Here is a 26,927-nt window from a genome sequence, read left to right on the forward strand (position 1 = left end):
TGGAGTGGACGGCGGGACTTCCGCCCCAGAACCCGGAAGTGGCCGCGCCACCGCTGGTGGGAGTTGTAGTTCGACCGTGGTTGGGGGGGCCGCGGCTCATGCGCGGTGCACCGAGGCTTGTTTCACATCTGTAACAACAGGTGAATTGGGCTTTTTATTTTCCCCTTTCGTGCCCCCTTGAGGAGGTTGCCGCGGCTGGGGGTGATCGGCGCGAGGAGGGGTCCGAGTCCGACCGCTGGCTTGGTGGAGAGTGGGGCGGAGAAGCGGGCGGGCCCGAGGAGCAGGCCGGGCATCCTAGGCCTGCCCGGGAAGCCGGCTGGGCCGAGCCGTGGGCAGCCAGGCCTCGGCCTGCCGTTGCCATGGAGCCGGGGCGGGGGCGGGGGCCAGACAGGTCCGCTGGGGCCGGCTTGGTAGCCAGGGGCTCCGCGGGGGCCGCGGGAGAGGCCGCTTCATTGGCGCAACGACGCCTCCGCCTCTGGGGATGCTCCGTTTCCCGAGGCAGGGCCTGGAGAAAGCTTCTGGAGTGCCCTGGGACCTTTGTCTGCCCCCCGTGCGGCCTGGACCGTTCGTCCAAAGGGAGGCCTGGTGCAATCTGCCCCCCCTGATTTGCCCCCTTTTGCACCGACCTTGTCGCTGGGGGAGGCCAAGGGGTGAGGTGTTCTTTGTTTGCTGGTGGTGCCTTGTCCCATTTCGCAGGGGAAGACCTCATGCATGTTGGGTTCTTTGTTTGCAGCGAACTGGAGTACCAGGGGTCCTCAGAACCCCCTAGCCAGGAGCATGGCGTCAGCCAGCTGTCTAGCTAGTCCTCTTGTAGCAGCATCCATCACCTTAATTGTGACTTTGCAAGACAGAGGTTGTCCCACTTTGCACCCCCAGTCCACAGGGGCTTGGCATACACTGTAGCAGGTGGACCGCAGATGGCCACTTGCAGACTCTCAACCCGGTTTTGGTTGCAACTTACTGGCCAGAGTGAAATGAGACATCGTGCTATGGTTTCCTTTGCAGTTTCTTGGAAGGCAGCAATCCCACTGTCATTGTGGGTGTTGACCACATCTTGTAATTTACACTTACAGCTTGGAGTTTTGGAGTTTCCAAGAGAGAGGACTCTTCTTGATATAGTTTTGAGGATTTAGGATAGTGCTCTTTATTTTTGTAGCTGTTTAAGGCACAGCAAATACATCATTTGCTGCATTTTGTTGGGTTTTTTTCCCCCGAGCTGTGTCAGGTATCCCTTTACCTCCAAAAGATATTTACTCTCCATGTGTTTTAACTTATGTAGCTGTAGCCCAAAGTTTATCAGTTGGACACTTCTTGCCCCTTCAACTTTTGAAGATGTTACCATCAAATTTGTTATTTCAAAGATGCACCCATGGAACATCTAGGCCACAGCATGATATCATGGGAATTGGAGAAGTAGTATAGTATAAGCCAGGAAAGCTTTGGAGCTCAGTCCTTAACTACAGATTTACATTCCGCCCTGAGGCAGCTGTGGGATCTTAGGCAAGCTGTGTAACCTCTGGGAAAGAATTCCTATCTCAGTGGGTAGTTGCATAGATTAAGTGAGATAACATCTGTAGAAGTGAAAACGATGTTCAACATCTAGTTGTTATTTTCCCAAACTGGAAAGCTGCTTTACCTGCTTTAGATAAGATGAACCTGTCCTGAAGGGAGAACTCAGAACTGTGGCGGACTGTGCTCTGGGCTTGGAGGAAATGCTTTCAGAACTCCAAACCCCTCTACGGCGCTCTCTGCCTTGGTATCTTACAGGTGCTGATGGAGGCCAGCTCACAGTTCAATGGGTCTAGAGTGGGTCACGGCAGGTCCTGAAGTGAGTGAGGCCAGTGTGTCCAGCGCGCATGTTTCATGCCACTAACGAGACTTATCCTTGTTGTCAGTTAGTAAATGAATTTCAGTGATCTGGAGCAACTTTCTTTCCCCGAGGGGGCCCTGTCTTTAGTGACCCAGCATTGTACTTCCCAGGAGGAGGCCCAGCCTCGTGATGAGGAGTAGCAAGGAGAGAACTCAGCTCCAGTTCAAAAGCCTACAAAATCTGAGACTTCCTCTGCTCTTGTAAGGTAAGCTGCTGTAGCCACGCACACAAAGCATTGTGGGATCTCATGCTCAGCCACACTGTAAAGCAAAAGGCATGTATGGTATGCATTTGTGACCGTCTTAGAAGAGTGGTATCGTTTTTTAATTAGTCGTTATGGAAGCTGTCTATCTTTGAAGCATCCCATAGTGACTCTACCTGGAGTTAAGTAGTAGTTCATTATGCAAGAAAACTTGACATCATATCATTTTGTTGATCTAAATTATTGAAGAGCAACTCTCGTTTTCTAACAAGGAGGGCAGCGTTCTTTTCGCTCTCTGTGAAATGTTCTAGAGTTCTGTAAAATATCTCTTAAAGAGCCTATCATGAATATCATACTGTATTTTTTTAGACTGATACAGGAATAGATAGCCTCGTGAATGAGTTAGTGTTGGCGTGCAGAAGATCGGGACTTTTAAAAAACAAAACCAAGAATGTGTTCACCAGCAAATTAAATTTCTTAGCAAAAAAGTACTGTTTCTTAAAGAATCATGTAGATGTTTCAGGTTTTACAATATCCAGGTTTTCTTTAAAATTAGAATCTTAAATCACATCCCCCCCCCCTTTTATTTTGGATAGAATCTATGGAATGTAATTTCTGAAAGAAGATTGAATCATTGTTCATATTGTATTGAAGTTTTCTCTCTGATCCACCCTATCCTATCGGCCGAAATTTCTGGCATCTCTGGGGGACAGGAGGCCCTCAGGGCAGACCTGTGGTGGACCTCATCAGCCCTCCACTCCTCCCGCCGCCTGCCTGCAGCTCCAGCATTTGAGAAAAGAGGGAGCAGCAGTTAGGAGCAGGAGTGTAGGCCCCATTAGACTCCTGGGAATGGAGATGTTAACCTGACTTGCTGAAGCATTGTGCAAAGGTTTTGAAACCGAGGCTGCGTAGTGTTAGTGCGCCAACCCAAGGATACTGCATTCCTGAAAACATCTAAACAAAATTTTTTGCCAACAGTTGAACTTTTAACTTAACATCAGTCACCTCATAGAGACTTCTCCATGAAGAGCTTTTTATGTTGAATTACTACGCAGTCACTCTTTGATACTGTGAGTCACGTCCCGTTTCTAGGTTTTATGAAAGCCCAGTAAACCAGTTTGTCCTTAAAGTAGTCACCAGTCCCGTTTCCTGATGCCACACGAGAAAGGGGTCCGCGTAGAACTTCACTCCTTGCTGGAAGTCCCAGGAAAGCTGCGAGTATTTCTTACAAAGAGGAAAACCTATGCCTGTCATGATGAAATGCATTGCTTCTGTTAAGCAGGGTCCAGGACATTCGGGACAGAGACAAGAAAAAAGCCCCCAATTAGAAAGAAACTAAGTCGTGATTACCCTGGGGTGCAGGCGACCCTTCCGTCCTTAAGATGGGGGGCAGCAGCAGAGGCCCTGGAGCGAAGGGCTTCATTTTTCTCACCCTCTGGGCAGCACCATGCCCCTGAAGCCTTCTCCATGGCTTCCTACAGCAGGAATATTAACCATTGCCTCTTGGCCGTCCTTTTTAGGGTTCCAGCTTTCCTTCCTGGCCAGAGATGTTCAGCCTGGACTCATTCAGAAAAGGTAAGAACGTCACCATGCTTGTACCCCCGTGCCGTTCCTCCCGGTGCCCTTCCTCCCCTGCCGGGCGGCCCCGAAGACCATGAAAGCCTCTCTTAGGCGCAGAGTCCTTGGATCGCCTCTTCCCAGAGCTCTTCCTCAGCCCTCTTCGTGCACGTGCTCGTGGCCCATGCCTTCCCTTGCCTAGGCCTTGGTGTGCATTTGCTGCCCGCCCTCCGGACTGCCTTCTTACATGTATCCACCACTTAGTGAAATCCTTCCGGTTTCCCGGGCCCATATTTTATGCTCTTTCCTCCGTGAACAAATGCAATCTCTCTCTTCTCTTCCTCAGCACCATACCTGTACTTTCTTGTGCCTAGTCTAGTCTGAATTAAATATTGCACCACTAGATTGGAAGCTCCCTGCAGCCAGGGCCTATTGTGCATCCTTTACATCATCCACAGTGCCGGGCACAGCATGCTGCTCGTAGTAGGTAGGCCTCAGTAAACGCTGGTGGGGGTGGATTGAGTCACTGTGACATTACTGGTCATAGAAGCTGTGGCAAGTCTTGCAACTGGTGCCCAGCAGCGGATGGGATGAGAGGGTTGTATCAGCAATGGCAGAATTGAGTGCGGTGGGGCTCTAGGTCATCTTCAAGAGCTGCTTACAGGAAGCAGCGTACTTGGTGAGGACCTCTAGGGCCAGATCCCCAAGGGCTTCATATGTCCTAGACAGTCGCATGAGTTTTCTCCTTTAAGGGAATAAAGAATAGAAGGCCTGTTGCCTGTGTGGAAGCTGATGGTGCGGCTCCTGTCTGAGCATATTTTACAAATAAATCAGAACCGTAAGAGGCCTTCCATAACTGCCAGTTAAAAAGAGATCCGCGCATCTGTGCCTGCTCTCCAAGATATGTTCCTAGAGGCCTGGGAAACCTCGGCCAGGTGGTGCCCTGTGTAACCATTGAAGGGGGCCAGGAGGAGGGTCCAGCCATCCTCCTGAAGAGGCTGAATGAGCAGCCTCTTCATGCCTCATTGTCTGTCTTCAGCCACCCTGTCTGTTTTCATGTTCCATGAAAAAATTCATCTCTATCACCCTGGCCTTGTGGGTTAACGGTCTGAAAAAGGAAACACTGAACTTGAGATTAGTGTGGACAGCACATTTTGAGCTGGAAACTGAGTACACTTAATTGCCTTGTCTACCTACTAATCAGTGGGCTCTGTTGTCCACATTGTAGAAGTTAAAGAGAAGCAGACTCTCTCTGGTGGGAGCGTCCCTGACTTAGGAGCACGGATTTTGTAGAGACAGAGGCCTAATAAAGTCACGGTCCTCCTTCATCCTGTGTTTTTTAACTCTGGCGTGACAGGGAGATGGTACCAGATGAGAGAATTTGGGACAAATTCCTTTGTAGAATTTGTGATTCTCCTTTCCAGGCTGGGAGTTGATTTGTTTGAGAGGCTTCCTCTCAGGGGGACATCGTTAGCACTCACTTTAGCGGGAGGCAGCGCAGCCGCACTGAGCAAAGGCTCCGGACCCAGACGCCTGTTCTGTTGCCACTGACTCTGCCTCCATTTCCTCGTGATGCAAGCGGGCCATGTCACAGGGTTGTTCCCAGGATCCGGTGAGCAGATACATGTGAAGAGCTTAGAACAGGGCTTGCCACCCGGGAAACTCGCAACCCATGTTAGTAATTAAGTGGCTTCGAACAATCTCGTTTGGGGCCTTGCTTTCCACACAGGTAACTGTGTTCTTACAACAACCATTTTCTGCTTGGGGGTCTCAGGGAAAACCATTAATCGGAAAGAGTCACTGCCTTGAATACTTTGCTTCAGGAAAAACCGTCTTTTCGGGGTTACCTGACTGAAAGGCTGAACGCCCCCTGTCTTCTGAATGCTGACATCCCCTGAGGTTTGCAGCATGGCCTCGCCATGTGTGGCCTCGTGGCACAGTTACATAGGACTGTTCTTTTCTCTTAGGACTATTTCTCTGTTCCTCAAGATGGGAATATGAGCTCCGTAGGGTGTCGCAAACCTTGAGAAGTGTAATGTGGTGTGAGCCTTGGGGCTCCCGAGTCAGACTGGCTGGAGTTCCCCCCTGGTCCCCACCAGAAAGGTGTTAACTTATCTGATCCTGTTTCCCAGCCCCTATCTTCAGATGCGCATTGAAGGTTAGAGATGATGGAGGAGAAGCTCTTGGCTGTGGTCGGCCTCCAGCCCCTGGTCCTGGGTTGGCAGGTCCTTGATAAATGGGAGCAGTTGGATTTATTCTGGGAGCAGACTATAGCTGATGCTTTGCTGGAGAGCGACAGCCTGGCCTCAGCAAGCAATGCTGGGTGGCCGTGTGACTGAGCATCTGCTGCACGTGGGACCCTGGGGCGGAGACAGCTGAGTTTCAGAGACGCTTCTGGGTACAGGCTCCGTGGGATGGACCGTGTGATGGCTCCTATGGTGGTGGCCAATAGCGATTCCCTTTGGCAAGTGTCTTTCCTATTATGTAATTTCTCTGAGCTGCCAACACCTCCCGACTAGAACGCTTATGTCCCTGGAAAGTGACCTGTTACTGTCTTTGCCGGCATCAGAATCAGGCCACAAAGAGCAAGCGAGTCTTCTACAGGCAGCAGAAGACTGAAGAACACCAGACCCACAGTGGTCAGAGGAGGCTCAGCGACGTTGTTTTGGGATTGTGACAACTCGGGCCTGTTTACTGAAGGTGCTTAATGAGATCATCGTTAATCATCAGATCATTCCTTCTCCTTTTTCTAACCTAGTGTCCCTGGAGGTGAATAAGGACCCTCTTCCAACAGGAACAGAGAGGTCGAGCTGGTCATTTCCAACCTTAGCCTCAGGCAGAGCTAAATTTGTTCCAAGATAAACCATGATCCTAGGCACTTTGTCCAGGGGGACCCGATGGGCCCTCTGCCGCGACACTCCGTGTTTTCTGCAAACTCACACTCTGTCGTGTCGTAAGCGGGGGCCTATGGGGAAAATAGAGCTTAGGCGCCACAACTGCAACTTGCAACTTACGACCAGTAGGATGAAAAGGATCGGTGGGGCCTGGGGCGGGGCGGGGGCCACCGGGCAGCCAGCTCCATGGCCCTGAAAGTGCAGAAAGTACCCGAAGGGCAAGGAGAGCAGCGCAGGCGTTTCCCAGGCTGCGGGTGGAGGCAGAGCTCCGAGCCCACGGGGCTGCGTCCCTGAGGAGTGGCACCCCGGGCGCATGGGAGACGGGGACCTGAGGGTGAGGACGTGCCCCTTTCCCCAGTGTTACTTTGAAAAATTGTAAAAAGACTGAAACGTTGAGAAAGTTACACATCGATCAGCCCTGTATCTCCCACCTCGATTCCCTACAGACACTCTAAGTTTTGAAAAATGTGGCTGAAAGGGCTTTTGTGTCTCCTGCTGAAAATTGTAGTTCTTCTCCAGCTTTTGCAAACCCTTGCCTTAGAAAAATTCCCCTTGAACCAAGGGTTCTTGTGTTTTGCTGATGGCGTCCCCCTATGGACCAACAGGAGAGGAGCTAATTTGCGTTATAGAAATGGGCATCCTGGTAGCAGAACAGGCTGTTACCCAGGGGTGCAGGCTAGTGGGTTCCTGCTCTTCCCCTGCCTGTGTGCCCCAGACCAGTGCGTCTCCAATATTCTCACCATTTAGGGGATTTTAACGACCTCCAACCCTTCTGAACCTGTAGAAGGCTCAGCAGGGGGTCTTAATTTTAGCGTATCAAATATTTGGAACTTCTTAAAGTGTACTCTAAAGTTCTCTTGCTAAGTAGAATTAATCTCCAAATGAAGGGAGGTATTTGGAAGGGCAGACCACCAGCTGGTAGGAGGGAGGAGGCTGCTGAGTGTGCACCTGGTCCGGGCCGTCAGAGCCCCAGCGGTCAGGTCAGCCGGCCTCTTGCGCCCAGTTCCTAGAGGGAAAGGCGGCTCGCGATCTGGTGGCTGCTGTGGCTGTGTGGAGGACCCACGCAGATTCAGGACGGCTACCATAGTGGGGGACAGATACGGAGAAGAACCGAGGATTTACCTGGTCCCGTGGTGTTTTGGTTTTCGGCTGTTGTCCTGTGTCGTCACAATTCCAGACTGGAGAGAAGTACATGGGATGGGCGTTAAACTCGTAGGAGGTGGCTGAGGGAACGGGGAGCTCCAGGGCTTTTTTGAGAGCCAAGGAGGGATCTCTGCAAGGCTAGCACTGCCGCATCTGCAAAACACAGTTGCCTTCTCCCAGCGCGGCATTGGTGACACTTTCTCGAAACCCGAGGCTGGCTCCAGACACCATCCGGCAACCCTGCTGCCCGGGGTCCAAGACTGAGGGGTGGGAGCTGGCCACTCTGACGCCCTCTCTCTTTCCCCAGATCGGGCCCAGCACAGGCAGCGTCAGTGCAAACTTCCCCCGCCCCGCCTTCCGCCCATGTGCGTCAACCCTGCCCCTGGAGGGACCATCTCTCGAGGTAAGAGGGGAGCCGGGCCTCCAACGCCAGCTCCAGCTCCGTCCGGGGTCTGGGCGGAGGCGAGCAGCAGGGGAAACGAGTGAGGGGCCCGGGGTTGGTGAGCAGCCGGGGTGAGATCATCTGGAAAGGTCTGGGCTACATCGCCACACGTGGCCTCATGGCTTCCAGGGGTGTCCAACCTTTCAGCGTCTCTGGGCCACACTGGAAGAGGAGTTGTTGTCTTGGGCCGCACATTATATACACAAACACATGAAAACTGATGAGCAAAAAAAAAGGTTTTAAGTAAATTTATGATTTTGTGTTGGGCTGCATTCATAGTCATCCTGGGCTGCATGCGGCTTGCGGGCCGCGGGTTGGACATCCCTGGACCCCACTGTTCCATCGGGCCTCCTTGTGTGACCAGAATGAACTTAGACTCCGTCTGGATGTTGAGCACCAGGACGGAGAATCTGGAGGCCATGGCTCTTCTCGGCAGTCCCTGGCTCAGGTGGCTTAGAAAGGGCTGGGTACTCGCAGCAGGGCCAGACCAGAGAACCCCACTGGGCCCAGGGCCCTCCATCTTGGAGGCCTTGGGGCTGTCTGGCAAATCGCTTCCCCAGTCCCTCAAAGCACTTTACTGACATGAAAATCAGTCCCTTTGGCAAGGCAGGTTCTCCTTTTGATTGGGGAGAATGTCAGAGCCCCCAGACAGGTGACAGCTCTCCTCAGGTGCCCCTGATGCCCAGGGACAGGCCCAGCAGTAGGACCCAGGGAAGCACTCTGTCTGCGAGCATCTACTTACCTGCCGGCCGGCCCAGCTCCTTTCTGGGTCTGCCAAGACCAGCGCCTGGGGCGCCTCCCTCGTCCCCGCTGCTTCCCTTCCCTGCCCTTCAGCTGCCTGTCCGCAGCCTCCCCGTTGCCTAGTGGAAGAACTCCACTTCGGGTCATGGAGCCGTTGCCTCATGTGGAGACAGCATGTCCCCTTTAGGCCCTGTCTGTAAAGTGCTTTGAAGGTCAAGCGCTCAGGAAGGGCACGGGGAACACACAGCCCCTCGGCTGCTGCGGCTGCGCGGCTGCCCTGTCCCCCATCCCTGAGCCGCTCATGCACATGCCCTGCCCTCCTGCTGCAGGGGCCCCCACCACGGACGCAGTAGAGAAGTGAGGACTCCCAGCCCCCCGCCCCCACTATCCGACTTAGGTAGTGAAGAAACACCGCCCCCTACCTTTGCCAAAACAAGAGTTGATTGCCCTTTTTTTTTTCTTTCTTAAAATGCCCTGTAACTCCAAAAGGCTGAACGTTAACATTTCCAACATGGCAGGTGAGTGGCTCTGAGAGCGTCAGATGTGCTTTGGCTAAGCTTAAAGCTGGCTAGTGGGGATTAACCAGGCCGCCTGGGTAGACCGCGCCGCCCTGAGCACACGCAGCCGGGAAGGCTGCTGCCCTGGGCGGGGCAGCTGCTCCCTGTGGGGCGCCCGTTGGCCGCTCTGGCTCCCCCGGGAGCACAGGCCCAAGTTGCGATAGTCTCCTCCCAGCCACGCCTGCAGAAGGCGCCCGTGGGTGTGTGCATCTCTGCTTTTTCCCTCTCTGTCTTTGTCTCTGTCTCTGTCTCTCTCCTAAGTCAGACACAGAAGCAGCACACCCCTTAGTGCACATGCGACTGTGGGGCCTTTCTGCCATGTTTTCCGATTCCCTGGAGGCTTCGCCGATGCCTTTACCCTTAAGGAGGAAGCATGTGGCAGAGACATTCTCTCTGGTTCAAATAGGAAAACTGCGCTCAGAAAACCGTGGCCACTTGAATAGGTTACAGTGCCCATCAGAGTCAGATTTGGAATTGGAAAAAACTATCCCCTTCTTTCCCAATCTACCCCTCACACTACTCTCAGCCTCTGACCAAGGCCTCTTTCCAAGGTAAAGGGTGAATAAACTAAAAAATGCACCTTGAAGCCTCCCCTGCGAGTGTTCCCCACCCACCCGGATCCGAGACATAGAGCACGAGGTGCGCAGGCCAGGCTCAGTCCACTAAGCCACACGAGCTAAGGTGGCATCGAGCACTAGAAAGCAACATGGCTGATGCTCCTGGAAGGATCCTGGGGTGTCACAGGACTGGTCTTTCCTGTCCACTCTCTCATACAGCTGTGTCCCCTCCTCTTGGTGTGGTGATTCACCTCCAGGGAACTTGTGCCTCTCGTACGTGAAGGGGAAGCCATGAGGATGGGTCGGGTGGTCGGGGGCCCCTGTGGCGCCCCCTCACCTTTCTTGTTGCCAACCAAGGGGACCTCGTCATTCCAGTTTGACCATCCAGAGAACAGCTAACTCTGGCTGAGTCAGTCCGTAGACATTGGCCAAGACCCCTGGTTTCTTCCGGTGTCGGGGTCCCTCCTACTCGCCCTCCAGAAATGTGCTGCCATGGGCTTCCTTCTGCTGTTTTCTCCCTGGGGCCGCCAGAGTTTAGGATCCTAAAACACCCTCCTCCTGTGTATTCAGCAGAACCTTTACACCGTGATTCCATGCTGCTAGCACATTTAGTACCAGACGGTACACTTGATCCAGAAGTGAATGGAAAGATCTCTGAGCCAGTAACCTTTCTTTATTCAGTATTTCCCTTCTTTTTCACAGGCAGAGGTGCTAGTGCTCGCTCCCCGGAGAGTGGAGCATGGAGGCGAGGCTTAATGTTGGTGGAAAGAGGGAGGGGGACATGCTCGATCCTCTCTTCCTTTAATGTCCCAAAGCAGCAGTCAGCAAACTTTCTGTGACAGTCAGAGTAAATATTCTAGGCTTTGCGGGCCACATGGTTTCTCTTGTAGCTACTTAACTCTGCTATTGTAGCATGACAGTGGGAATGGATAATACATAAAGAAACGAGCATGGCTATGCTCCAATGAAACTTTATTTATAAAAACAGGCAGTGGGCGGATTTGGTCCACAGGCCATAGCCAGGCAACCCCTACTGTAGAGCAAGTGGGAGATTACAGAACCAGAGCTGGTCCGCACGTTGCCCTCATTTTACAAGAGGCGGTGAGGTTTGTAGAGGTGAGACCTTTGCTGACGGTGACACCTGCTGTAGAACCCAGATGAAGTAAGTGAAACAGGAAAAGGGGACAGGGAGCTCCCTGAGAACCAACTAGTTGTTTGATGCTTTTTTAAAAAAAATAAAATTTCAAACATCTGTTTGAAACATTTCCTAAAACAGAGAAAATAGTACAATGAACCCCCATGTGCCTGGTGCCCAGCTTGAATGGTTAACGACTCGTGGCCAGCCCCTCCACTTTGGCCCTTTGGAAGCAGATCTGCAAAACCATAGTGTTTCTGCCGTAGCTGCTGGTGGCTGTCCGAGCAGAGCGCTGCACCAGGGGCTTCCTGCAGCACTGGCGGGGCAGGGGGTGGGGGGCCAGGCCCTGCTCTCCAGAGGGGGTCTTCCTGCCTAGGCTGTTGTCTCCTTCAGCCCTCAGACACCACAGTTTTCAAAGTTCGCCTTCAGCCCCTGCTGCCTCCAGCAGACTTGGTAAGGTGGATTCTTTTGAGGGAATTTGGGCTGCTAACAACCCTTAAAAACTGCTGAAGTTGGGTGGTTGACCCCTCTTTTGGCAAATGAAAATGCTGCTTGGTTAAATTCAAAGCCATTGGAGAATCATGTTAGGCCCCATGGGTCTCGACATGCCAATGCGAATGGTCTGGGTAGGGGTTTGATACGGGAGGGGTGTCCCCGCGTGAGGTCAGATCATTGCGGCCAAGGCTTCCTTTTGTCTTGCTGCTTTCCTGGTAAAATCCCACTGAGGAGGGAGTGGGAGGAGCCGGAGTTGAAGCTGCCCCGTCCTGCCCTGGGTCTGTCTCTAAGGGACCTGTCCCCTGTCGTCTCAGACCTCAGAGGGCAGCATCTCTGACAGAGCGTTCTGCAAAGCTGCCCTCCAGATACTCCCATTTTACCCTGACCACAGGCAAGACAAATGAGTAAAGCAAGTTCGTCTTGATGTTCCTAACTGATGACATTGCCAAAGGTTCACAGCTGGCGAGTGGTAGAGTGGGGACTAAGCCCAAGTATTAGCTTGGGCTAATACTCCCATGTTCCTACCACAGGCCAGCAGTTCCCAGTGTTGGGAACTTGCTAAAAATGCAGATTCTTGGGCCCCACCCCAGACTTAATAAATAGGAAGCTGGGGGTGGCTCCTGACCGTGTTTTAATAAATTCTCCAGGGGGTCACCAGCGTGAGAACCAGAACTAAAAAACAACAAACAAAACCTTCCCTGCCAGCTGACCCCCACTGGCAACCTCTGGCCAAGACCTTCCAAGACCGAGGCCCCCTTGCTTGTCACTGGCCAGCCTGGGGATCCATTCAGCCTGACTCACAGCTAACCCAAGCGCTGCTCCTCAGTGCCGACCAGGCAGGAGAGGCAAGGAGGCTGGCTGGAGCCCAGCAGAGTAGTTTGGAAACAGAATCCCGTCAGGCTTTCAAACAAGTGAGGGAGGGCAGCTTCGGACTCTCGCTGCACCAGCTCAGGTTTGGGCACAGTGCCCGGCCGGTGGTTTCACCTCTGGCTCCAGCCCTGGGGAACAGGCGTGGTCTGATGATGTCCAAGAGGTCTTCCCGTCCTGGCTCCAGGTACTTCCCCAGGTTTACTCTGCGAGCCATTCTGTGAGACGGGTGTGCCCTCGTTGAGCAGTTCTTTTACATTCGGAGGCCTGGAGGGAAAGCCAATCGGCCAGGGCACGGGAGAGGTTTCTTTTTCTTGGGGGAATGTTGAGCTGAGGCCTCCACTGTTTCCTGGAAAATCTCATTCCCTCTTCCAGCCGCAGATTCCGATGACGAGTCTGTGGGAGGGATTTCGGCAGGGTCCGAGCTCCGGCCCACGAGTAGACTGGAGTCTGGGAGTGGGAGGCCTTGGGCTGCGAGAGGCGGGAGCCAGGCGTCTGGCTGGGGCGGGCTCGGCTCCGCCCCCTGGGTCCGCCCGTCCGGCAGGGGGCGCCCTGGCGGCCGCTCCAGCCCAGCTGCACTGACCCAGGCCCGCGGGGGCCAGCCGGAGCGCGATGGCGGCCGCCAGGAGGTTCATGGCGCTGGCCGCTGGCGTTTCCCCCCGTCTGCGGCCGCCCGGTCCCCGGGCCATCGGGCGACAGGGACGCTCGCGCGGCTTGTCCTCAGGCTGCGCGCACCCCGACCGCACCAAGGAGGCTGCCGAGGCCGAGACCGAGGCAGGGGTGGCCACCTGCGGGCCCGGGGAAGGAAATGGACGCATGGTGAACGGTGAGGGTAGTGGCGAGGGCGGCCGGGCCGCGGCGCAGTTGACTTTTGGGGATGGCAGAGCTAGGGATGCGGGCATGGGTCGGGTCTGGCGGGGTGGGCTCCCTCTCCGATCGTGGCCGAGACCGCCATCCGCGGGCGGGCTGCGACCTACCGTTGCAAAGTTCAGTGTGGCATAGACCCAAATGGACCCCGAGCGCGGAGGTTCTGGGACTGCAGCGCCTGCACCTGGCGAGAACAGGGGAGGTGCAGGACCTTGAGGTAGTGGGAGAAAACAGGTAAATGTCCTGCTACCAGGATGGGTGGTCGAGGGTTAGACTTAGAGCATCAAGGGTAAGCGTACCCTACGGGTATGGAAAAGAGCCCAAACTACACCTGGGAATTCAGGATCCCCAACAGAGGCAGAATGATTGCTCTAGTGGAGCCCAGCGCTGTGCCTCTGGGTAAGTTCAGGGAGTGAAACTGGCGTGAGCACCGCTGCCCATCGAGGATGGATGGAGAGAGCTGGTGTCGGACCCCCGTGCAGCCGGAGGGGGCACCGGTGCACAGCTGTGCGCATGCCCGTGGGCCTAGGGGGCTCCTTGGTGGTGGGTCGCTCTAGGGGAGCAAACCCCTTTGAGTCTATTCGGAAAGTACTGTTCTTGACTGCTTGCCTCGTGGTTGCTTTACAAGTTGTCCTTTAGAGGGAGCCAGAGCCAGACAGGTCCCCGCTCTTGGCCAGGTGATACAGGAGTCTGCCCCAAGGAAGCAGTCTCAACCCAGGCGGCAGGGTTACCTCTGAACTCCTGGAGGAGCTTTTGCAAAGTATAGGCCCTTCGCCCAAGTTGCCACCATTCTCAAGCATGTGTAGGGATCAGGGTGTCAGTCTGGTGCTGTGAAAATCTCCTCAGGTGATTTATGATCGATTTGTGCAGGTGCACATGTATGTATGTTCACATTTTTGGAGCTGGTTTAAAGTTCAGTATAATGCCAGAGACCATGAGTGGAGAATGAAAAGGCTTCCCAGCTCCACCGCCAGTCTCTGACCGTGGGTTTTTTGAAGGGCTACTCTCACACTTTGGGGCCCTGCCATTTATAGCCCCTCCCAGCAGCCGCCTTCACGTCTGGCTAAGCCCTGCACCTGGCACCAGCTGCCTCGGGTGCACATCTCACTCCTGTGTGCCCTTGGATTAATCCAAGTAAAAAAAGTGAAAAAAGTGAGGCGTCTCTCATGGAGTCTGACACCTCCTGCCTCCATTTTGCCAGTGAACGTGAGGAAGGGGTAGCTCACGCCTTTGTCTCAGCTCCAAAGGTCCCTGGTCAGTGTCCCTCCACGTAACCTGACTCTGGGGAGGCCTCCTGCAGGGAACTGAGGTACAGCTGAGGGCTGGGGCCTGCTGTCCAACGCTGTGGCCAGTCCTCCTTTTTATTTTAGGCGGGGCCTGGCATTGTCTTCCTCTCCACTTTGTGTGTGTGGTGGACTTCTGTTTCGTTGTTTTGTTTCATGCCTTCTTCCAGATCTTCCAGACATCAAAATAGGGGTTTCATGCCGTCGAGGCTCTTGTAGCTGACGTGTTAAATCAGGAGCTCGGGTGGGAAGAGGATGCTGGCTAGTTCCCTCTGTGGCGTGTACATCATTGGCCCTCCTCCTTCAGGCGATGGTCGTGCAAGCTGGTCTAGCCCCGTTTTCCTTGTAGACCCCGAAGCCGTTTCTCCCTCCTGTGCTGAGATGCTCCTGGGTGGTTGGGGTTGTGACCCCCCATCCTCAGTATCCAGCCCAGGATCACCCTGATACACACACTGGATTTTTTTTTTTCAAAGAGAAAGAACTGTAATGCTTTCTTTTTTTTACGAGAAAAAAGCTGTAATACTTTTATTCTTATTTTCTTAGCTTCTAGGGATCTATTAAAAGAATTCCCACAGCCCAAAAACCTTCTCAACAGTGTGATTGGAAGAGCCCTTGGCATCTCACATGCAAAAGACAAACTGGTCTACGTGCACACAAACGGACCGAAGAAAAAGGTAACTCGCTGGTGGCGGGGGAGTGTCAGCCCGACTCAGGACGGAGACTGGCTGCCCGTTTCTCCCTCTGATTTCTTTGTCAGGGAGGCCATTTCTGAATTGAAAACTGTTAGGAGGCAATTTCAGAGCAAAGCTAGGTTTCAGGAGGAGCCTGGATTAGGGAATGGGAACACAGGGCTGGTGAGGCGAGGGGCTCGCCTCTGCTGCGACGCAGGCCTCTGCCCCGACGCTGGTTTCGGTCCCCCGTCGACTTGCCGGGACGGCGGAGGGTTAGGGTTGATGATGGAATTCCCGCTTCTGGAGTCCTGCAGGCCCTGGGAGCCACCGAAGCGGCAGGCAGACCATTCTGAACGAAGATTTTTAACGTTAAAGATGGGTTCCACCTTGCCCTCTGGCCAGAACATGGCACTTTGAAGAAGCAAAACCACGTGAGGTGGGACGAATGGCTTGAGGCCGGGAGTGTCGAGCCTTCCCTGGCGTTAATGACGGGCGGGGCGGTCCTGCGCTCAGCCCCGCGCCAGGAGGCCCACCGCGCGCTCTGGAGCCTCCCTGTGATTTGCAGCCGCTTTGCCATGTGGAAGGCAAGGGTCCTGACCCTCTCTTCTCTTCCCCAGAAAGTCACCCTCCACATAAAGTGGCCCAAGAGTGTGGAGGTAGAAGGCTATGGCAGCAAGAAGATCGACGCCGAGCGGCAGGCTGCTGCCGCGGCCTGCCAGCTGTTCAAGGTGACCCTCCCCGAGCGAAAGCCAAACAGATGTCCTCCTGAGAAACTTCTAGCCCCTCACTCTGATGGTCGTTCAGGGAGAGGTCGATGGGGTGTCCCACCACTCAGCTGTGCTGAGACCTTCCCATCTCTTGGTTCCTTTCTTGCTGTTTAGCCTTCCTGCGGTTTCGAGAGGAGCCCCTGTGTGAAAAAGACCCCGTGTACAGCGTTGTGGCTATGCTTACCCTTCGATTTGTTCTTCTTCCCCCGCTATTCCATGTGGGTTCTCCTTGTAGCCAGGTAGTCCTCTCTTACTTCCAGTGGAAGCACAGTGCTGGCTTCTCTCCCGTCTCAGTGGTTGGCCGTGGGTTGCTTTCAATGCTGTCTAGCTTAGAAATGAATTCTTCCCTCTCTGGATGTTTGAAGGCACTTTAAACCCCGCCTGTGAGCTTCAGGTCACGATCACATCGCTCCTCTGCCATTTCTCTGCGCCTGTGCCTGTGCACATAGCCTTTTTTTGTTTGTATGTTTAAATGTGGTAACACACACAAAACTTAAAAATTTCCCATCTTAACCATTCTAAAGTGAACAGGTCAGTAGTACTAAGCACGGCACGTTGTGCACCCAGTCCCCTGAATTTTTTTCATCTTTGCAAAATGGAAACTGCACCCATTAAACAACAAGACCCCACCTCCCACCCCAGCCCCTGACAGCCACCCTTCTGCTTTCGGTTTCTGGGAATTTGACTACTCTAAGTAACTCATGTAAGTGGAATCATACGGCTTTTGTCTTTAAGTGGCCGGCCTGTTTCACTTAGCATAACATCTTCAGGGCTCATCCACGGCGTGGCGGGGCGTGGCAGGGTGCTCTCTGTGGGCCGGGCGGCACTCCACGGTGTAGAACGGGGAATCTTGTCTGTCCGTTCATCCGTCAGGGGACACTTGTGTTGCTTCCACCTTTTGGCTGCTATGAATAACGACGCTTTGAATGTGGACATACACGTTTCTCTTCAAGACCCTGCGTTTAATTCTCACAGGTGGAATTGCTGGGTCATACGGGAGTTCTCAGTTTTTTGAGAAACCGCCATACTGCTCACAGTGGCTGCACCGTTTCACATTCTCACCAACAACATACAAGGTTCCAGTTTCTCCACATCCTCACCAACACTTATTTTTCCTTTTTTATACTAGTAGGCATCCTAACAGCTATGTGGTGGTACTGCATTGAAGGTCTGATTTGCGTTTCCCTGATGACTAATGGTGTTGGGCATCTTTCCGTGCTTAGTGGTCCTTCATTTATCTCCTTTGGAGAAATGTCTAGTCAGTCCTTTGCCTGTTCAGGTTGTTTGGCTTGTGGTGGTGCTGAGTTGTAGTGCTCTATGTATTCTGGACTTCGCAGCCCTTTTGTTCCCTAACACTTGTACCTGCAGTTCTTCGGCTCCCCTTGCCCCCAGCCAGACGCGTTTATGGAGCGGGACCTCACGCCGGGGCGAGGCTGAGGCGCGGGCAGCGGGAGGCAGCCATGAGCGCGCGCCTCCACACCCTGACTGGAGCCCGCTATTGGAGCGGGAGAGGTTTGCCTGGGACCAGGGTGGAGCAGGGCGCTCCAGCCGCAGGTCCAAGGTGTAAGGCCAGGTGGTTATTCAGAAAGTCCTCGGAGGAAGGATGCAGCCACCTCTTGGCTTGGGTCAGCCGGGTCTGAAGCTTCTCTATAGAGGGTGCGTGGACAATGGCTCCTGCAGCCCCATCACGCGGCCGTAACACCAGGAACTCGCTTGACGCCTCCGTGTGTTGCCTGCGCTGTCACTACCGCTCGCGCCGCGAATTTCCCGAACCTGTGCTCTGTGCGTGCTCTGCCCCGTTCTCGCTTCTCACTTACGCTTCTGTTCCTTAGACCCGATCGCCTGCGCTTCTGTCCTGCCGGTGCACAGGGCGGCAGCCAAGTCGCCTTGCACGTGCCAGGGGCTCAGCAGGTGTTTTCTTTGGTGTTCTCTCTAGAAAATGATGATGCTGTAATACCTTTTAAAATACTTTTTATAAGTGGCCTTAAAAAATGTTGCAGGTTATTTCTAGAATACGTTTCCAGCATAGATTCTTCTCTTCGCCCTGGTTTTGATCCTGTTCGGGGGATCTGGCGCCCCCTCACATGCCTTATCGCTTTAGGGAGCTGTGTCTGCTGTGTCCTCCCGTGGGGCACAGGGCTCCCATGGCAGAAGGGAGAGCTGTCCTAAGTCCTATTTGCCATCATCACTGAGGCTTCTTAGATCACTTAGTGAATGTCTCTGGGGCTCCGTGAGGCTTCTGGGGGGTTTTGTTTGTTGCCTTTTTTCCAGTAGGTGTAAGAATTCCCCTTGTAATTTTCATCTGCCAAAGCTAGATGTTTATTGCTCTCTGTGTGCCAGCTCTGGACTGGCGGCTGAGGCAGGGTGATAGGTGGCCGTCACTGGGCAGGTCCAGGCAGGCCGCGGTTGAGGGTGGTATGGGCCCTTATGACACCCCTTTCCCCGCAGGGCTGGGGTCTGCTGGGTCCCCGGAATGAGCTGTTCGACGCAGCCAAATACCGCGTGCTGGCTGACCGCTTCGGCTCTCCGGCTGAGAGCTGGTGGCGCCCAGAGCCCACCGTGCCGCCCACGTCCTGGCGGCAGCTGAATCCCGAGGGCATCCGGCCAGGGGCTCCTGGGGGCCTCTCCCGCTCCCTGGGCCGAGAGGAGGAAGAATACGAGGAGGAAGAGCTAGAAGAAGGGACCATCGACGTTACTGACTTCCTGTCCATGACCCAGCAGGACTCCCACACCCCTCTCAGGTACCGCCAGAGCGGGAGGCGGGCGGCCCCCCGGACATGGCAGTGGGGGTGTTCCCTGGGGGCCGCCTCTGAGAAGGGAGGGCCCTGCCCCCAGGCCGCCGCCTCTGTGCCTCGCTGTTCACTGACGCGCTTGCCCACTTCGGGGGGACCTGCCGTGGTCGTGGACTGTGTGGCTGGGCCTTGGCCCCTCGTCAGCATGGCCCTCCCGTCCAGTGCCCCCTGGGTCCTGTAGAGGCCCAGCCACCACTCTGGGCGCCCCACCCTCCGGTGGGGGGCGGAGCTCAGGGAGTGGCAGCTGTGCTGGGTGTCTGAGAGGGTCACGGGCCAGCAGAGGCGCCCGGCCTGCCGTCTCTTTGCGCCTCGTGGCTGCCCACTGCGGCCACCCAGTGCCCCCAGAGCCTGAGGGGAATCGGCCCTGGGCGGGGAGAGAGCTTTTTCACCTACACTTTTGGTCCTCTCAGGGGGGGTTCCCTTGAAATGACAGACGATGACAGTGCTGTCAGGGCTCTGACCCAGTTTCCGCTTCCCAAGAACCTTCTGGCCAAGGTGATTCAGATAGCAACCTCGTCCTCCACAGCTAAGGTGAGCGGGGTCTCCTAGAAGCGTGCGTGGGTGGAGGGCTGGCTGTGTTGTGTCTGGTTTTCCCCAGGACCAGGCCAGAGGGGAACTCGAGGCGGTGGGAGGGCGGAGCTGCAGGGACAGAAGAGAAGTCACAGGGGAGCTCGGGCTGCAGGGTTGGGGCGGAGGGCCGGAGGCCCCTACACTCGGGCGTGGCGGAGGGCGGCCGAGGGACGGGTTTCACCTCAGCTGCGGGCCGCGGGCCCTCGGGGGCCGGGCTGCTCTCTAGGTCCAAGGCCTCGCAGCCCCCCAGGTCGGGCCTGGCTTTCACGCACCTCAGACTCAGCCCCCAGTGGCCTGCACGCCTGCTGCCTTGAAGGCACGGAGAGAGCAGGGCGCAGCAAGGCCCAGGTGCTGTCCTCAGCCGGGAAGCCCCAGCACAGGAAGAGGAGCCGAGGGGCTGCCCGTCTGCAGGGTGGCGCGCCTCCCGGGCTGCGCTGGGGGCGGGGCCCGGGCCGGGGGTCCTTGGCACTCTGGGGGTGCCACAGACGGTGGTGGTCTCTGCCTTTTTGTAACTGTCTGCCCCGCCTTCCCTGCAGAACCTCATGCAGTTCCACACTGTGGGCACCAAGACCAAGCTGGCCACCCTCACCCTGCTCTGGCCCTGTCCCATGACCTTTGTTGCCAAAGGGCGCCGCAAAGCAGAGGCCGAGAATAAGGCGGCAGCCTTGGCCTGCAAGAAGCTGAAGGTGAGTCCAGGAGGGTCCCTGGTGTGAACGTGAGATGCCTTGTAGCTTCCTGTGACCCTTGGCACATTGGTCCCCTTTTCCAGGAAGTAAAACCCCCTCAAACCAGGCCTTGGGCCTGGGCGTTCAAGTACCTGGGGTCCCAGCCTTGTCAGGCCATGTGGCTGCTGTCAGGACTTCCCCACAGTCCCTCCGGATGAAGCTGGCGGGCGACACTCTTGTCGTTCTGGGTGGCGTGAAGCTGGAGAAGTGATGCCTGTGTTGAGTGGCAGACTCGGTGTCTCGAAAGATCTTGAAAGTCTGGGCCTTGTGGCCAAAATGAGTAACAAGACATTCATCTTGCGAAGATGGAAGGGCAGTCAGCGTCAAGGCGGAGGCGGTGCGGCCTCCGCTGGCAGCCCCTCGAAGGGGCTCTGAGGTCAGCAGATGCCCCGGCAGCGGGGTTAGTGTCATGGCTGCCTGAGACCCCTGTCAGTAGTGGTTTCATTGCAGGACAAGACAGGAAAGAGGCCCCGCTTTACTCTGAACGGTGAGGTACATGTTTGGCGCGTGTTTTGCACTGAGAACCGCATTTTAGACCCAGCTGAGGGTGAGAGGTAGCAAGAGCTCGGAGAACAGAGCGAGCGCTCGGAGAACAGAGCGAGCGCGGGGCTGGGAAGTGGCGCCAGGGGAGGGAAGGGGTCTGTTGCCTGCAGCAGGACTAGGGCTCATCGAGAGCCTGTTGGGGTCTGAACAGCAGCTTGACAGACACGCCCTGTGAGCAGAGGCCTCACCGCCGCTGGGGTCCTGGCTCCGGGAGGAGCAGCTCCCAGGTGGCAGTTGCGCTCAGAGAGCGGAGGAGGGCTGGCCGCAGGGCAGAGGGGACACAGGCAGACTGCAGTCCTGGGAGGGCAGCAGCCTCTCCCTCTCGGGGAGGCCGTGTCGGCACCTCCCATGATCCAGGGACTAGAAGCCTGGACCTCTGCCAGGTGGCCAGGGGTTGGTCCCTGAGGGGGTGGCCTTCTTGGAGGAGGGGCTGTTTGACCTGGGCTCTGGACGGAGAGCGGGCTGCTGGCATCACGGGATGGGATCACAAGCCTGCAGGGAAGAACGGCTGCTGGTGCACTTGCCCCAGGTGTGGGAGTGCTGTGTTTTCTCTCTGGTCAGGTGGCTTCTGGTCACATGGGGAATTAGGACGCAGTTACCCTTTGAGTGGCTTATTTTGTCAAGGTGCATGAATAGCAGTTTGATGGGCAGCTGTAGGGTGGGGCCCCCGGAACGGAGGCCAGGCGGGCAGGAGGTGCGGGGGATTTGGTGAGGCGGCCAAGGCGGAGGGGGCCTGGGAGGCGCATTGGGGCCGGTCGGCCTGGCTCGCCCATCTCATGGACCCGCGTCGGGAACTCGTGGAGGTGAGACTGGGCTCTTGCCAGGGCTCCAGCTGCTCAGCGAGAGGGTTATCAGCAGGACCCCCGCCCTGGGTGGGTGTGAGGCCGTTCTGCACAGACATGTTAGGTCTTGTATTTCTTGAATAATTTTAACTACTTTTTTTTTTTTTTTTTGATATGCATTTTTCTGGTTCGTAAGTTTTCCATCCTCCTGCGTCACAGCAGCCGGAAACCCCAATCTCTTGAGAAAGGGGTTGTGCTGCATGCTCTCTCTCTGGAGCTCCTGAGCCTGCCTGGGCGAGTCCCAGGCAGGTAGGGGCCTAGACTGCACCGTACATGTCCCCTCTGCAGAGCCTGGGGCTTGTGGACCGGAACAATGAGCCACTCACCCACGCCATGTACAACCTGGCCTCCTTGCGCGAGCTGGGTGAGACCCAGCGCCGGCCATGTACCATCCAGGTGCCTGAGCCCATCCTCCGCAAGATAGAGACCTTCCTGAACCATGTAAGAGAACCCTTCACGCCCCTGTCCCCACCTGCCCGCCTTCTCCAGACCAAATGCTTCTGCCTGTTACAGGCATTAGTGACTCCCCATTTTCCCCACTGGGAATGGAGCCTGGGAGCACCTTTGCCCCCAGCAGCCCACCTTGCCCATGAGTGTCCCTTGGGCAGTCACGGACTGGAGTCATTTGCCCCAGGGTTAGGCCACAGCATGTGACCCAGGGAATCCCGTGGAGAGGGGCTGGGTGTGAGTGAGGAGGAAGGTGTTTTTCTTTGACCATTTTGCTTGCCTCCCCTGTCCCCCAGTACCCTGTGGACAATTCATGGATCTCCCCAGAGCTCCGGCTGCAGAGTGATGACATCTTGCCCTTGGGCAAGGACTCAGGGCCCCTGAGTGACCCCATCACAGGCAAGCCCTACGTGCCCCTGTCAGAAGCAGAGGAGGTGCGTCTGAGCCAGAGCCTGCTAGAGCTGTGGCGGCGGCGAGGGCCTATCTGGCAGGAAGCCCCCCAGCTCCCTGTGGACCCGCATCGGGACACCATCCTCAACGCCATTGAGCAGCACCCAGTGGTTGTCATCTCTGGGGACACGGGCTGTGGGAAGACCACACGCATCCCCCAGCTGCTGCTGGAGCGCTATGTGACCGAGGGCCGCGGCGCCCGCTGCAACGTGATCATCACCCAGCCACGCCGCATCTCGGCCGTGTCCGTGGCGCAGCGGGTCAGCCACGAACTGGGCCCCACCCTGCGCCGGAATGTGGGCTTCCAGGTGCGACTGGAAAGCAAGCCGCCAGCCCGAGGCGGGGCCCTGCTCTTCTGCACTGTGGGCATCCTGCTGCGGAAGCTGCAGAGCAACCCCAGCCTGGAGGGCGTGAGCCACGTCATCGTGGACGAGGTGCATGAGCGGGACGTGAACACAGACTTCCTGCTGATTCTGCTCAAGGGCCTGCAGCGGCTCAACCCGGCCCTGCGGCTGGTGCTCATGAGCGCCACGGGCGACAATGAGCGCTTCTCCCGCTACTTTGGTGGCTGCCCTGTCATCAAGGTGCCTGGCTTCATGTACCCCGTCAAGGAACACTACTTGGAGGACATCCTGGCCAAGCTGGGCAAGCACCAGTACCCGCACCGGCACCGGCACCACGAGGTGAGGGGACGTGTCCATTTCACCCCACCCGGGCTCTCGGCCTTTCCTCCCTGTCCCTGTCGCTTGGCCTGTGGTGAGTTACCCGTCCCCAGCATTCATTTTCTCCAAAGAAATAGGATGATGGGGCCTCTGCGGTGGCGGTGTGGTGAGGGTTGTGGGTGACACATCCAGTGCCTCGGCCTCACTGAACCCCTCGCTCTGGGGCTGTGACTGTGGCCTCTCTTCCCCACCCCAGTCCGAGGATGAGTGCGCACTTGACTTGGACCTCGTGACCGACCTGGTTCTGCACATTGATGCCCGCGGGGAGCCAGGTGGGTGTTCCCCTCGCCCTGTGCCCACCCGACCTCGTGTGCCAGGAGCAACTGCTCACCCTGCGGGACCCCTTTCAGGTGGGATCCTCTGCTTCCTGCCTGGCTGGCAGGAGATCAAAGGGGTGCAGCAGCGCCTGCAGGAGGCCCTGGGCATGCACGAGAGCAAGTACCTCATCCTGCCAGGTGAGAGCCGCGTGCCGGGCTTCATGGCCCCCTGGTGCTTCTCCTGCCCTCCGTCCTCGGGAGCGACCCAGCTGGGACTCACAGGTCCAGGGTTTCTGACCAGACTGAACTCCTTGCTGGCGTTGCTCCCTCTCCTGGGCATATTGACCTGGGCCTCACGTTCGTGGAAATGAGGTGAAAGTCCTTGCCCATAACCGGCGCGTGCTTGCTGCCCACCAGTGCACTCCAACATCCCCATGATGGACCAGAAGGCCATATTCCAGCAGCCACCAGTCGGCGTGCGCAAGATAGTCTTGGCCACCAACATCGCCGAGACCTCCATCACCATCAATGACATCGTGCACGTGGTGGACAGCGGGCTGCACAAGGAGGAGCGCTACGACCTGAAGACCAAGGTGGCCCCGCCTCCTGGCCCTGCCAGCCCCCGCCCAGGGAGCAACTCCAGGTTCCGGGGCAGCCCCGGTCCTGGCCCCCTCTGCCTGGGACCTGCCGTGTGTGTCTGGAGAAGGCCACACTCGGGGATCTTGGTGTTCCTGTTGGGGGAGGGGGAGCTGCCGAGGGTTCATTGAGGTGGCCACCAGGCATGGGGAAGCACGGGGAAAGGCCTGTGGCATCCGTGTGGCTGCTCACGGGCCCCCTCCCCCAGGTGTCCTGCCTGGAGACAGTGTGGGTGTCACGAGCCAACGTGATCCAGCGCCGGGGCCGGGCAGGCCGCTGCCAGTCAGGCTTTGCCTACCACCTGTTCCCGCGGAGCCGTCTGGAGAAAATGGTCCCATTTCAAGTGCCAGAGATCCTGCGCACGCCCCTTGAGAACCTGGTGCTGCAAGCCAAGATCCACATGCCAGAGAAGACGGTGCGGCCAGGGCGTGGAGCGGTGGGCGGGCTGGCCTTAGGAGTGGCGGGCAGGACCCAGGCTCATGGGGCGGGGCTCTGCTTCGTTCTTGCCGCAGGCGGTGGAGTTCCTCTCCAAGGCCGTGGACAGCCCAAACATTAAGGCAGTGGATGAGGCCGTGATCTTGCTCCAGGAGATTGGTGAGTGGGCAGGTCCGGCGGGGCTGCGGAGAGGCTGACAAGGCTGGGCCTGACAGCTGAGCTGTTGCAGGGGTGCTGGACCAGCGGGAGTACCTGACCACCCTGGGACAGCGCCTGGCCCACATCTCCACCGACCCCCGGCTGGCCAAGGCCATCGTGCTGGCAGCCATCTTCCGTTGCCTGCACCCGCTGCTAGTGGTCGTGTCCTGCCTCACCCGGGATCCCTTCAGCAGCAGCCTGCAGAACCGGGCGGAGGTGGACAAGGTCAGACCCGTCCCTCCCCGTGGCCCTCCGGTGCTCCCTCGCAGCCCTTCACCGGCTCCTGTCCGGAGGTGGCCTCTTGGAGCCCCTCCCCTGTGACACTCTGCCCCTCCCAGGTGAAGGCACTGTTGAGCCAGGACAGCGGCAGTGACCACCTGGCCTTCGTGCGGGCTGTGGCCGGCTGGGAGGAGGTGCTGCGCTGGCAGGACCGCAGCTCCCGAGAGAACTACCTGGAGGAGAACCTGCTCTACGCGCCCAGCCTGCGCTTCATCCACGGTGAGCGGGGCCCCCCGCCTGGTCTTCAGCCCTCCCCCCCTCCCGCCTGCACTGGGCTTCGGGGTCACCCGACTTTGCCTCCCCAGGGCTCATCAAGCAGTTCTCCGAGAACATTTACGAAGCCTTCCTGGTGGGGAAGCCCTCGGACTGCACCCTGGCCTCGGCCCAGTGCAACGAGTACAGCGAGGAGGAAGAGCTGGTGAAGGGCGTGCTGATGGCGGGTCTCTACCCCAACCTCATCCAGGTGCTGCCTCGGGGGGCTGACCGGGCCCCAGCCTCCTCCCGCACCCCCCAGCTCCTGGCTTAGCCCAGCCAACTTTTCCATCACCCCTGTAGGTGAGGCAAGGCAAGGTGACCCGGCAGGGCAAGTTCAAGCCCAACAGTGTCACGTACAGGACCAAATCAGGCAACATCTTGCTGCACAAGTCGACCATTAACAGGTGGGGGACAGGACAGGCTGGGCGGGGCAGCTAGCAGGGGGCAGGAAGGTGGCCTCACCCAGCCCTTTATTCCCAGGGAGGCCACACGGCTACGGAGCCGATGGCTGACATATTTCATGGCCGTCAAGTCCAACGGGAGCGTCTTTGTCCGGGACTCCTCCCAGGTGCACCCACTAGCTGTGCTGCTAATGACCGACGGGGACGTCCATATCCGTGGTAGGTACCTGCAGACCTCCCTCCCCACTCGCCGTCCACACAGGCTTTTCTATCCTCGGGGGCCTGGCTCACCTGGGCTCCCCTCCTTTCCCCTTCCCCCAGATGATGGGCGCCGGGCCACCATCTCACTGAGTGACAGCGACCTGTTGAGGTTGGAGGGAGACTCACGCACCGTGCGGCTGCTGAGGGAGCTGCGCCGGGCCCTGGGCCGCATGGTGGAGCGGAGCCTGCGCAGCGAGCTGGCCGCACTGCCCCTTGAGGTGCAGCAGGAGCACGGGCAGCTGCTGGCCTTGTTGGCAGAGCTGCTGCGTGGGCCCTGTGGCAGCTTCGACGTGCGCAAGTCCGCTGACGACTGAGCCCTGCCTCCGCTGGGGCTATGTACAGAGTGCAAATGTTTATTTAAAATAAAGTTCTATTTATCCCTTGTGAGCATCGCTATCCGCTGGGGGCTCCTCCCTTGGGGCCTCGGCACCCTGGACCCCCAGACCGAAGAGTGACGCTAGAGCGTTGGGGCTCAGGCTGCGGCCCAGGATCTTCAGAGGGAGGGGAAGAGGGTTGGGACCCACCCTCTCAAGAGCTTGAGCCACCAGTGCTGTTAACCAGCTTGTGCTATTGGGCCAGCTCAGTCTTTTGTCACAGCTGCTCCGAGACATACTATGGGTGGTCTGTCACAGCAGTCACTGTCCTTGCAGGCTGGGACTGCAAGTGTTGAGCAGCCTGTTCTGGGCCTCCCTCCCTGGGGCAGTGGTCTGGTCTGGCTGCCACCTCCTGACCCCAAGCAGATGGGGAAGTTCCATGGCAGCCAGGGCCCTCGGGGACCAAGTGCCACAGGCTAGTCTGTTTCCGGTCCCATCCACATGCTCACAAAGCAGGAGCTGCGCTGGTTGCAACTGCTCAGCGCACACCAGTCCCCCAGTGCGGGAGGACGGGCTGGGGGGCAGGGTCTTGGAGACAAACCAGGACGCACAGGAGACGGGGCCCGTGTGGTGGGACATCATGAGCTTTATTTACTCTTAAAATGGTTACAACAGAATCACAGACATAGGCGATGGCTGAGCCAGAAGCAGATCGGGCAGTACAGAAATGCCCTGCCCCAGATGGCTGCAGG

The 26,927-nt window shown here is 56.9% G+C and overlaps 1 protein-coding gene across 4 annotated transcripts; it reads left to right on the forward strand.

Annotated features, from left to right (window-relative positions):
* The first annotated feature begins 76 nt into the window (after positions 1-76).
* On the forward strand, positions 77-26,248 carry DHX30 (DExH-box helicase 30). 4 transcript variants are annotated; one of them, XM_054594779.1, is made up of 22 exons: positions 77-140; positions 1,981-2,075; positions 3,593-3,647; positions 7,974-8,069; positions 15,154-15,284; positions 15,899-16,009; positions 18,497-18,789; positions 19,251-19,371; positions 19,947-20,096; positions 21,809-21,961; positions 22,264-23,100; positions 23,336-23,411; positions 23,490-23,594; positions 23,814-23,989; positions 24,241-24,447; positions 24,545-24,626; positions 24,697-24,890; positions 25,004-25,163; positions 25,250-25,407; positions 25,500-25,603; positions 25,680-25,819; positions 25,922-26,248. In XM_054594779.1, the coding sequence occupies exons 3-22, from the start codon at positions 3,620-3,622 to the stop codon at positions 26,173-26,175; spliced, it is 3,576 nt and encodes a 1,191-aa protein (XP_054450754.1). In that variant the 5' UTR covers positions 77-140; positions 1,981-2,075; positions 3,593-3,619; the 3' UTR covers positions 26,176-26,248. The 4 variants fall into 4 exon arrangements, with proteins under 4 accessions (XP_054450754.1, XP_054450756.1, XP_054450755.1 ...); XM_054594781.1 differs by lacking the exons at positions 77-140; positions 1,981-2,075; positions 3,593-3,647 and adding an exon at positions 9,339-9,367 and having other exon boundaries at positions 8,007-8,069; XM_054594780.1 differs by lacking the exons at positions 77-140; positions 1,981-2,075; positions 3,593-3,647; positions 7,974-8,069 and adding exons at positions 8,491-8,556; positions 9,339-9,367.
* The last annotated feature ends 679 nt before the right edge of the window (positions 26,249-26,927 follow it).

Source organism: Pteronotus mesoamericanus, unplaced genomic scaffold (genome assembly GCF_021234165.1).
Source record: "Pteronotus mesoamericanus isolate MK-2021 breed Mesoamerican mustached bat unplaced genomic scaffold, CSHL_Meso_final scaffold_533, whole genome shotgun sequence".
NCBI classification, from domain to species: Eukaryota; Metazoa; Chordata; class Mammalia; order Chiroptera; family Mormoopidae; genus Pteronotus; species Pteronotus mesoamericanus.

Excerpts from the sequence above, each read along its gene's own strand:
- DHX30 (XM_054594778.1), top strand. The coding sequence starts at position 13,073 with ATGGCGGCCGCCAGGAGGTTCATGGCGCTGGCCGCTGGCGTTTCCCCC. Across the intron at positions 18,790-19,250 it reads GACTCCCACACCCCTCTCAG|GGGGGGTTCCCTTGAAATGA; the intron begins GTACCGCCAGAG and ends TGGTCCTCTCAG. Across the intron at positions 24,891-25,003 it reads ACCGGGCGGAGGTGGACAAG|GTGAAGGCACTGTTGAGCCA; the intron begins GTCAGACCCGTC and ends TGCCCCTCCCAG.